The sequence below is a fragment of the Silene latifolia genome, chromosome Y, assembly GCF_048544455.1.
Source record: "Silene latifolia isolate original U9 population chromosome Y, ASM4854445v1, whole genome shotgun sequence".
Lineage (NCBI taxonomy): Eukaryota > Viridiplantae > Streptophyta > Magnoliopsida > Caryophyllales > Caryophyllaceae > Silene > Silene latifolia.
Genome location: NC_133538.1, coordinates 341,426,614 through 341,439,330, shown reverse-complemented (window position 1 = coordinate 341,439,330; position 12,717 = coordinate 341,426,614). Strand labels below are relative to the sequence as shown.

General features: G+C 35.1%; 1 protein-coding gene and 1 long non-coding RNA gene across 2 annotated transcripts; both read right to left on the bottom strand.

Moving 5' to 3' along the window:
- Positions 1-2,531: 2,531 nt before the first annotated feature.
- Positions 2,532-5,451, bottom strand: LOC141633640 (uncharacterized). The gene is made up of 3 exons (XR_012538421.1): positions 5,254-5,451; positions 5,086-5,159; positions 2,532-2,694 (listed from the first exon to the last, which is right to left on the bottom strand). It is a non-coding gene; the product is annotated as an uncharacterized LOC141633640 (long non-coding RNA).
- Positions 5,452-7,274: 1,823 nt separating this feature from the next.
- LOC141631507 (uncharacterized) lies at positions 7,275-8,147 on the bottom strand. Its single transcript, XM_074444170.1, has one exon. It carries the CDS (start codon positions 8,145-8,147, stop codon positions 7,275-7,277), a length of 873 nt encoding a protein of 290 aa, XP_074300271.1.
- Between the last annotated feature and the right edge of the window lie 4,570 nt (positions 8,148-12,717).

Here is a 12,717-nt window from a genome sequence, read left to right as displayed (position 1 = left end):
CCACGAATGAGACTTATACTTTTGAAAACTCTTTATTAATGTTTTTGAAAGTATTTTGATTTTTGATTTATACCAATGATTTACCTTTCGATCGGGTTCTGTCGGAAAATATTATTTGAAACTTTTGAAGAAATTTTATTTCTTACGATAAGTAACCTTTTAGTTTTGGTTACCGATTTCAAAAGTCCATTTTTTTTATTTTATATAGCCTTTCATTTCTACTTTCAAGTTTCGAGGACGAAACTTTTTAAAAGACGGAGTGATTGTAACACCCGCAAATTTCTCATTTTGACATTTAAAAATTTATTAAACTGTTTGATTACTTTACTTTATATTTTCGAATTATTCAATTTAATTAATTTTATTTCAAATACGATTATAAAAGTAATATATAAAAGCTCATTTATATAAAAATACGTATTTTAGTCGGACAGTAATAATAGTGACAATAATAATAATAATTTCAGTCTTAACTTCCGTCTAGCTGTAGACCGTCACATTTCCACTTGTGAGACTAATCTTTTCTCGACCTATCCTATATTGACAACACACTCACCTACCCTCTTACACCCTACTTTTAAAATATCTCTTCTATTATTATTATTATTATTATTATTATTATTATTATTATTATTATTATTATTATTATTATTATTATTATTATTATTATTATTATTATTATTATTATTATTATTATTATTATTATTATTATTATTATTATTATTATTATTATTATTATTATTATTATTATTATTATTATTATTATTATTTATTATTATTATTATTATTATTATTATTATTATTATTATTATTATTATTATTATTATTATTATTATTATTATTATTATTATTATTATTATTATTATTATTATTATTATTATTATTATTATTATTATTATTATTATTATTTTTATTATTATTATTATTATTATTATTATTATTATTATTATTATTATTATTATTATTATTATTATTATTATTATTATTATTATTATTATTATTATTATTATTATTATTATTATTATTATTATTCTAAACCCCACCATTCGTCATCCCCTTTCCCCTTTTCGAAAGCTCACCTGCAACAAACAAAAATCAAACATAAACAACAAAATCGACAAGGTGAACCAAATTGCCATCTCTATGCGAGCTTCAAACCCCGATTTCTCCCCCATTTCTCGACCAAATCCGATAATTTTTATACCATTCTCTTCCCCTTTCCTCCCTCCTCCTTTCAAGGTAAGAAAGTCTTGTTTTTGTGGTGATTTCAGATTAACCCGTCTCATGAAAGTTCTGATTTTTAGCTCCTTTATCTCGTTTTCTTTCCTCTAGTTGAAGAAACTAAAGACCCGGTAGGAGGCTCGTACTCTTTAGGCGTTTTCCTCGGAGTTTCGAAGGGCAAAAAGGTAACGGTGATGGGATTACTCGACACTATGTCGAAATTTATACGTGCTTACATGTGTTTTAACTACTTGGTAAGGTATATTGTTTATTATTTATTGTTCACATGAGAGTACTCACTTCGATTGTTAAGCATATGAGCAAATTGAGTTAGTTTTTGTCATTTCTGTGACTTTAGCCAAATACTGCACTGTCTTCCAAACAACATCAGTTATGGCATATGTTATCTGATTAGGCTATCACAGTAGGCTATCACAGTAGTCAGTCAGTAATGATCTCCATATTTATTCTACCACATTAGCGGAATCTCTTTCTATATAAAGTGGGATTCATTTATTTACTTCTTCTATAATCTTATAAAAGTTATTTCACGCTGGAATCCCTTTCATGTGGTGTTGGTTTGAGACAGTTTTATACAAGTTTTATTTATCCATTTTGAGAAAAGTTGGTACCTTTGGATTCATGGTGAAGTGGGTGATTATGTTGGGTAATTTAATTGGATGAATACTATCATTTTAATGCTTAAAATTTCGTCTTAAGACGGTCACAAATGAGCTTCTTTAACAGTGAAAATGGGTTTTGTCGGGCAGTTTTCGCGGGCTGTTTCGACGGGTTTCGTTATGCTAAATTGAACCAACTTTCTTGCTTATGTCTCAAGTATATTTACATGTTTGAATTGGGTCTTTTGTACGGGTGAAATCAGTCTTTGTTTGACCTAGAAAATCGTCTTAAGGCGGCTGGACAGAGGAGGAATTGCTGGGTTTGTTCTGCTGTGTGTATTGTATTGCTTCTGTTTGGTCACCACTGTTGCTGCCGTGCACTCGTCTGTACAGGGGCCAGGCCTTGCGGGCCGTAGCTGAGCCATGTCGGGTGTGCGGCCAGGCCGTGGCCGGGTTGGGCTGGTCATGGCTAGGCCGTAGCCTCGGTTGAGTTAATTTTTATCCGTGAAATATTTATGTTCGGGTTTAATTAATTTGAATTTCCGTCACTGTGAACCCCCGCAATAAACGTAACATAAAACTAGTAAAATGTAGTGGAATATGTGAAAATTATAACGAATTTTTGAAACTTTTTAAAGTTTAAAGCGCGGGTTCAATAAAACATAGAACATGGATAAGATATGTGGAAATAAAATTTAGTTTATACAAACGTGATAGTCAAAGATGAGGGAAAACACGTCCCTCAAATGACAAGACAATAAAAGGTGAGTCTAAACAATCCTATTAAACCAACTACTAGTCCAAGGTGCTCGCTAGCTCACACGTCTAACCCCACAAATGCATCTTCACAATCCTGTCATCCATGTAAACATGAAAGCCACAGTCAGTGGGGAGTAACTCAGGGTCCTCCCAGCCACATTATGTTAAAATAAACGTAACAAGGAACTCAATTAAGCAAGGCGTAGAAAATATTGGTAAGCAATGTGAGTAAATAAATGCCATGGAATAAAACTTGTCAATTGAATAAAAAAAAATAATTAAAGTGACTAAAATTAGCATAACATAAATTCATCCAATTATGTGAGACATTTAAATAAAAGAAGATGAGTAACCGTTAAATAATTATGGACACGCATCCCAAGTAAAAATGATATATGCAACCATCCGACTATGCAAGACCTTTACTAGCTACCCTTAGACTCACTTTCCCCTTGTATGTCCTAGTCTAACCTGGCCAGACTCGACATGCGATAGAACGATCCGCACCCAAAACTCGATCGAGAGAACGGAAGTCGGGTACCTAACTCTCGGCAGAACGGCCAACGAGAGCGGCGAAAATAAAATAAGATATCCAACTCTCGGCAGAACGGCCAACGAGAGAGGCGTCGAGAAAGCATAGTAACCAACCCTCGGCAGAACGGCCAACGAGAGAGGTGTCGAAAGAGAGTAATAACCAACCCTCGGCAGAACGGCCAACGAGAGAGGTGTCGAAAGAGTATAATAACCAACCCTCGGCAGAACGGCCAACGAGAGAGGTGTCGAAAGAGTATAATAACCAACCCTCGGCAGAACGGCCAACGAGAGAGGTGTCGAAAGAGTATAATAACCAACCCTCGGCAGAACGGCCAATGAGAGAAGTGTCGAAAGAGTATAATAACCAACCCTCGGCAGAACGGCCAACGAGAGAGGTGTAAATTAGTCAAGCAAGAAGGCATAGCATTATGACATTTTCACAAGAATACGACTCATCAATTAATCAAGTGGAATAAATCGCTCGTATTTGAAATACGTTAAATAAATGAAAAGGAGCAAGTAATAACTCATAAATGAAATATTCCACGCCATTTCATACGTTTATAACGAGGAACACCATTTTATCTCATATGACTAAGCCATTTGAACAAAATGGAAACAAGCGGGAATGAACACTCGCATTATGTAAAACATGAGATGAAACGTAAATAATCACATGTGAGCCATTCATAAGCATATGCTATAATACACGAGTGACCCAACAATTACAAGGCATGTTCAAAGCTAAACGTAGGATATGAGAAGGCATAGAATAAAAGAGGAAAGACGGTCGCGGGCTGCACAAAAGACAAGATGGACACACACCTATCAACGCTCACCACGCTCTTCAACATTTCACACTAGCAATGCTTTCCTCAATGACCATAATTGATAATTCTAACATCACTAAAAGTACCTTGCTAGCATTTCCTATTTCGTGTAGTCAACACTTCCAAATGCAACAGCTAATTCGTAATCCTAACATTGTAACTCTTTCTTGGCAGTAATCTAGTACTAAGTACAGCAGCAATCTGTCTGAACAGAGCACCAAAAAAAAGAACAGGCAGCATGCAGTGAAAGAAAGGCAGAAATCCCCCCTTCTGTCCAGCCATCTTGGGACGGTTTTCTAGGCCAAACCGAGATGGATTTCACCTGTACAAAAGACCCAAACCCAACATGTACATGTACTTGAGACATTAGCAAAAAGGTTGGTTCAATTTTGCATAAAGAAGCCCGTCAAAACAACCCGTCAAAACAGCCCAACAAAACCCAGTTTTCATGGTTCAAAAAGCTCATTTGTGACCGTCTTAAGACGAAATTTTAAGCATGAAGAGAAAAGAATTTTTCACATACAACCAACCCATTACATACATGGATATTCACATGAGACGGAAATCAACTATTTGGTTCAAATCATCCGTGGAATCGACCCCAAAACAGTCCCCAAAAATCATCCCTCATCAACTCATTTATACTTGGTTTTTCTAACAATTCATGAGGCCGTCTTAAGACAAGTTTTTAAGCATGTTACAAAGCGAAATTCAACCAAACAAAAGACTATATTCATTCATGTATATGCATACAAGACATGAGCAATCAAATTGACTCGAACCAACAACCATTTCAACCCACAAATCGCGTCCAAAAACGCCCCAACACAGCCCCTGTTTTCACGGTTTTATGTCCAGCTTTGCGTCCGTCTTAAGAATAAATTTTAAGCATGGAAATGATAGTATTCCTCCAAACAAATTGCCCAACATGATTCCCCACTCCACCAAGAATCCAAAGATACCAACTTTTCTCAAAATGGATAAGTAAAACTCGAATAAAACCGTCTCAAAGGACACCACATGAACTCAATCAAGACACAAACTTTATGTTATAAAAGGGTAAAACACACTTAAGCACATACAGATTTCGACATAATGTCGAGTAATCCCATCACCGTTACCTTAAACGCTCCTTGTTCTTCGAATAAACGGTCCCCAAAGCTTGAGTCTTACTCCGGGTCTTCAAATCCTTCACCTAGAAACCGTAATAACAGCCGAGATTAGCTTAAAAACGTTACATTCATGAGACGGGTCGAGACGAAAACTCCACAAGACTATGTCTTTCTTACCTTGAAAGATGAAGGAAGGAAAGGGGATGAGAACGGTACAAAATTTAAGAGGAATGGTGAAGAAATGGGGCCGGGATCTGTGTAACAAAGTCGTGAAAAGGGAACTTTTAACCTCTGCTTCGTCTATTGTTTTCACAATGCAGGTTGCTTTCCTTTTTGTGGTTTACCAGGTAGGTGGAAAAAGGAAGGGAGGTCAAAGGCTTAGGATTGGTCCACAACCAAAACAAAGAAAAGTGTGAGAGGAGATTAGAAAAAGTATTGTATTAATTGGGTGATGAATTGAGCATTGAGTTGTCGACTCAGACTAGGTCGAGGGTATATTAGTCTAGTCTCACATGAGAACGTGTGACAATTCCTAGTTAGACATAAAAATTACGTCTTAAACCTACTATAATTTAAGACGGAACTTATTACTATTAACACTATTATTATTATTATTATTATTATTATTATTATTATTATTATTATTATTATTATTATTATTATTATTATTATTATTATTATAATTATTATTATAATTATTATTATTATTATTATTATTATTATTATTATTATTATTATTACTATTATTATTATTATTATTATTATTATTATTATTATTATTATTATTATTATTATTATTATTATTATTATTATTATTATTATTATTATTATTATTATTATTATTATTATTATTATTATTATTATTACTTCATCCGGTTAAAACTTATATTTCGTATAAAGTAAGCTTTAAAAATTATAGCTTTAATTAAATTCACTTTTAGTAATATAATGAAATTAACTAGGTAAAGTAATGTAAAAGTATTACTTTTCTTTACGAAAATTATACAAAAAGGGCGGGTGTTACAATCACCTCTCCTTTTATAAAGTTTCGTCCTCGAAACTTGAAAGTAGAAATGAAAGGTTATAAAAATAAAGCTGGACTTTTTGAAATCGGTAACTAAAATATTAAAAGGATACTTATTGTAAAAATTAAATTTATTTTTTTCAAAAGTTTCAAGTAAGATTTTCAACAGCACCATATTCTCGTCAAAGAAACGGAAGTGTTCTCGTTGCGCATTCAAGAACATCACACTCCAAATCGAAAATAAGGTCAAAAACCAAATCATTTGCAGAAATAAAATACTTCCAAAAATATCTATGGAGAGTTTTCAAAAGTTTAAGTCCCTTCATGGAACGAAATTGCTCTTGTCGTGCACACAAGAACGCTAACTTTCCAAGTCAAGGACAAGTTTTAAACAAAAATCATTCATCGATAAGCGCAGGACAAGTTATTAGACGCCTTTAATAACGAGTCCTAACATTCCATCAACGTTATAACCAATCGAAAAAGGTAATCAACTCAATTTTTTTTTTTGCAAAAGCCAAAATGAAAATAAAAGTTTCATTTTTAAACTAAAAAAGGAGTGAAGTCCTTGAAATTATAACATTAAACTTTGACAAAGAATCATAAATAAATCAAGGTTATTTAGAAATTGAGCAAAATTAAAAGTAGCTCGGGTTTAGCAATTAAAAATCAATAAAAAGAAGTTATACTCAAAGAACAAAAAGAGGATTAAATCAAATTTTCATTTTTCAAATCTTTACAAATAGGTAAAGTTTTGTAATAGTAACATAAATTTTTTAACAACAAACAAAAAATGGTAGTTTGAAAAGTTTAGAGATTGTACAAATGAAAAAAAAAAACAACTTAGATATTACGTTTACAAAGCACGCTAAGAGAATTTAAACTTAACCAACAAAAGAGCTATGACGAACTTTTAAGGGTAAAAAGTCACGGTAATTAAGGTCAACACAATGCGAAAGGACATAGAGTTTTTATAGGTCACTAGACTTGAACTCAATGGGAAAGGACAAAGAAAAGAGTAACAGAGGCATGAACGAAAGAGCTTATGGTCAAGGAGGGTAAGCAAGAAATAAAGGGCAAGTTGAGAAGGTTATAAGAGTGGCTTCCAAAGTATAACGAAAGAGAGTTTAGAAGAAGGATAAGCACCAAGAGGCGAAGAATAAGGCAAAGTTGATCAAGAATGGAGAAACACACCCGTAATGATATCGGGATGAGCGGCAGATTCGGCTCGACTCATAACATAAATGGTTCCTCTTGGCTTAGCTTTTGGAGCTTGAGTGGGATTAGAAGTAGTAGAAGCTTTCCTTTCGGGGCAATCATGGAAGCGATGTCCGGGCTCCTTACAACGGTAGCAAGTTAAGGGTCTACCATAACATCCAACTCCGGGGTGTAGGGCTTCCTTACAACCGAAGCACTTGCGGGACTTCTCAAAATTGGTGTCATAGTTTGGTTGGGAGACTTGTCCACATGGCTCTTGTACTCTTAGCTCTTGATCTCTTGGTAAGGATCTCTTCTTGTTAGCAATGTTCGACGAAGACGGGGGCACAAAGGGTCTCTTTCCATGGATGTTAGGATGATAAGAATTAGAGGAGGGATGAGGCTTAGCATCATCTTCAATAGCCTTCAAGGAATTCTCGGCCCAAAGAGCATCATCATAGACCGCCACAAAGGTCGTGGAGTCTCTTCTCACCATACTTTCCAACTTGGGATTCAACTTGCTCCGGTAGAAGTAGACACGCTCATCTTCATCTCTCACGAATCTTGAAGCATAATGAGCGAGGTCGTTGAACTTGTCGGTGAAAGCTTGAACGGATAATCCTCCTTGCTTGAATTCAATGAACTCCTTCAATTTTTGTTGCTTGAGTTCCTTAGGGTAGAAACGAGTTTCCACAAGAGACTTGAAGCGGCTCCAATCAAAGGTGGGGTCTTGAGTGACGGAAGGTCCAGTTATAGTCCACCACCTATCGGCCTCCCTCACAAGGAAATGAGAGGCAAGCTTCACTTTGTCTCGATCTTGGACATCATAAAGAGAGAAATTCTTTTCCATGTCACGGAACCACTCAGAAAGCTCAATAGGATCCACTTCACCACCATAGGTCCTAGCCTTGTTTCTTGCTAGTTGACTTGCAATCCAAGCAAAACTTCCTTGACGATCTACCACTTGTGGAGCGGGATTGGCTTGAACATTGACATTTTGTTGATTTTGAAGAATTTGAGTAAGGGCTTGCAAGATAGTATTCTCCATATTATTTGGTCGCACCATCTTATAACTTCTTAAAGCACCAAAGAAAATCAAACAAGTTAGTACTTAACAAACATCATACACAAGAAGACTACCAACTTAGGTCCTTAGTTCTACCCATCTCTCATTCATTATTTCAAGGTCAAGTTCAAATTTAAATTGGGGTACACGTGTGTGCGTCGGGAGCAACAAAGGCTCTGATACCAACTGTGAACCCCCGCAATAAACGTAACATAAAACTAGTAAAATGTAGTGGAATATGTGAAAATTTTAACGAATTTTTGAAACTTTTTAAAGTTTAAAGCGCGGGTTCAATAAAACCTAGAACATGGATAAGATATGTGGAAATAAAATTTAGTTTATACAAACGTGATAGTCAAAGATGAGGGAAAACACGTCCCTCAAATGACAAGACAATAAAAGGTGAGTCTAAACAATCCTATTAAACCAACTACTAGTCCAAGGTGCTCGCTAGCGCACACGTCTAACCCCACAAATGCATCTTCACAATCCTGTCATCCATGTAAACATGAAAGCCACAGTCAGTGGCGAGTAACTCAGGGTCCTCCCAGCCACATTATGTTAAAATAAACGTAACAAGGAACTCAATTAAGCAAGGCGTAGAAAATATTGGTAAGCAATGTGAGTAAATAAATGCCATGGAATAAAACTTGTCAATTGAATAAAAAAAAATAATTAAAGTGACTAAAATTAGCATAACATAAATTCATCCAATTATGTGAGACATTTGAATAAAAGAAGATGAGTAATCGTTAAATAATTATGGACACGCATCCCAAGTAAAAATGATATATGCAACCATCCGACTATGCAAGACCTTTACTAGCTACCCTTAGACTCACTTTCCCCTTGTAGGTCCTAGTCTAACCTGGCCAGACTCGACATGCGATAGAACGATCCGCACCCAAAACTCGATCGAGAGAACGGAAGTCGGGTACCTAACTCTCGGCAGAACGGCCAACGAGAGCGGCGAAAATAAAATAAGATATCCAACTCTCGGCAGAACGGCCAACGAGAGAGGCGTCGAGAAAGCATAGTAACCAACCCTCGGCAGAACGGCCAACGAGAGAGGTGTCGAAAGAGAGTAATAACCAACCCTCGGCAGAACGGCCAACGAGAGAGGTGTCGAAAGAGTATATTAACCAACCCTCGGCAGAACGGCCAACGAGAGAGGTGTCGAAAGAGTCTAATAACCAACCCTCGGCAGAACGGCCAACGAGAGAGGTGTCGAAAGAGTATAATAACCAACCCTCGGCAGAACGGCCAACGAGAGAGGTGTCGAAAGAGTATAATAACCAACCCTCGGCAGAACGGCCAACGAGAGAGGTGTAAATTAGTCAAGCAAGAAGGCATAGCATTATGACATTTTCACAAGAATACGACTCATCAATTAATCAAGTGGAATAAATCGCTCGTATTTGAAATACGTTAAATAAATGAAAAGGAGCAAGTAATAACTCGTAAATGAAATATTCCACGCCATTTCATACGTTTATAACGAGGAACACCATTTTATCTCATATGACTAAGCCATTTGAACAAAATGGAAACAAGCGGGAATGAACAATCGCATTATGTAAAACATGAGATGAAACGTAAATAATCACATGTGAGCCATTCATAAGCATATGCTATAATATACGAGTGACCCAACAATTACAAGGCATGTTCAAAGCTTAACGTAGGATATGAGAAGGCATAGAATAAAAGAGGAAAGACGGTCGCGGGCTGCACAAAAGACAAGCTGGACACACACCTATCAACGCTCACCACGCTCTTCAACATTTCACACTAGCAATGCTTTCCTCAATGACCATAATTGATAATTCTAACATCACTAAAAGTACCTTGCTAGCGTTTCCTATTTCGTGTAGTCAACACTTCCAAATGCAACAGCTAATTCCTAATCCTAACATTGTAACTCTTTCTTGGCAGTAATCTAGTACTAAGTACAGCAGCAATGTCATCGAACAGAGCACCAAAAAAAAAGAACAGCAAAGATGCGGTGAAAGAAAGGCAGAAATCCCCCCTTCTGTCCAGCCATCTTGGGACGGTTTTCTAGGCCAAACCGAGACGGATTTCACTTGTACAAAAGACCCAAACCCAACATGTACATGTACTTGAGACATTAGCAAAAAGGTTGGTTCAATTTTGCATAAAGAAGCCCGTCAAAACAAACCGTCAAAACAGCCCAACAAAACCCACTTTTCATGGTTCAAAAAGCTCATTTTTGACCGTCTTAAGACGAAATTTTAAGCATGAAGAGAAAAGAATTTTTCACATACAACCAATCCATTACATACATGGATATTCACATGAGACGGAAATCAACTATTTGGTTCAAATCATCCGTGGAATCGACCCCAAAACAGTCCCCAAAAACCATCCCTCATCAACTCATTTATACTTGGTTTTTCTAACAATTCATGAGGCCGTCTTAAGACAAGTTTTTAAGCATGTTACAAAGCGGAATTCAACCAAACAAAAGACTATATTCATTCATGTATATGCATACAAGACATGAGCAATCAAATTGACTCGAACCAACAACCATTTCAACCCACAAATCGCGTCCAAAACGCCCAACACGACCCCTGTTTTCACGGTTTTATGTCCAGCTTTGCGTCCGTCTTAAGAATAAATTTTAAGCATGGAAATGATATTATTCCTCCAAACAAATTGCCCAACATGATTCCCCACTCTACCAAGAATCCAAAGGTACCAACTTTTCTCAAAATGGATAAGTAAAACTCGAATAAAACCGTCTCAAAGGACACCACATGAACTCAATCAAGACACAAACTTTATGTTATAAAAGGGTAAAACCCACTTAAGCACATACAGATTTCGACATAATGTCGAGTAATCCCATCACCGTTACCTTAAACGCTCCTTGTTCTTCGAATAAACGGTCCCCAAAGCTTGAGTCTTACTCCGGGCCTTCAAATCCTTCACCTAGAAACCGTAATAACAGCCGAGATTAGCTTAAAAACGTTACATTCATGAGACGGGTCGAGACGAAAACTCAACAAGACTATGTCTTTCTTACCTTGAAAGATGAAGGAAGGAAAGGGGATGAGAACGGTACAAAATTTAAGAGGAATGATGAAGAAATGGGGCCGGGATCTGTGTAACAAGGTCGTGAAAAGGGAACTTTTAACCTCTGCTTTGTCTATTGTTTTCACAATGCAGGTTGCTTTCCTTTTTGTGGTTTACCAGGTAGGTGGAAAAAGGAAGGGAGGTCAAAGGCTTAGGATTGGTCCACAACCAAAATAAAGAAAAGTGTGAGAGGAGATTAGATAAAGTATTGTATTAATTGGGTGATGAATTGACCATTGAGTTGTCGACTCGGACTAGGTCGAGGGTAGATTAGTCTAGTCTCACATGAGAACGTGTGACGATTCCTAGCTAGACTTAAAAATTACATCTTAAACCTACTATAATTTAAGACGGAACTTATTACTATTAACACTATTATTATTACTATTATTATCATTATTATTATTATTATTATTATTATTATTATTATTATTATTATTATTATTATTATTATTATTATTATTATTATTATTATTATTATTATTATTATTATTATTATTATTATTATTATTATTATTATTATTATTACTTCATCCGGTTAAAACGTATATTTCGTATAAAGTAAGCTTTAAAAATTATAGCTTTAATTAAATTCACTTTTAGTAATATAATGAAATTAACTAGGTAAAGTAATGTAAAAGTATTACTTTTCTTTACGAAAATTATACAAAAAGGGCGGGTGTTACAGTTCAATTGTTTTTGCTATATAGTTTTTGGCATAAAAGTTAATTTAACAAATGTTCAAATCAATTGTGATGATCGGTTTAATCATGATTTTGATATTCTTTTTAATAGGTTAAATTGAATCATCTAGTTTGAATATATATTTTAATTAAAAGGATGATTATGCTAATCTTATTATAATAGCAACATTAAACAATTGTTCATAACAAATGAGTTGTTTTAGAAATGTTTTTTTTGGTTTTAGGGCATAATGCCGAAAGAAAAAAACAGTTTTTGGGTTTATTTTTGGCAATATGCCGAGAGCTAGAAAAAGACAAAAAAAACGTAGGTTTTTTTTGTTTTGTAAATGCCGTAAGGTTACAAAAGAAAAAAAAATGGGCTGTTTTCGTTTTTTTTTTCAGCCGAGAACTTTAAATATATATAAAAAAATTCTTTTTATTTGGGCAGAATGCCGAGTGCATTAGAAAAAAAAAAACAGTTTTTCTTGTTTTTCAGAAATCCCGAGTGCCTTTAATAAATTTTTTTTTGTTTTTGGCCAATATTGATTATACATTATTATCTATAATGTATA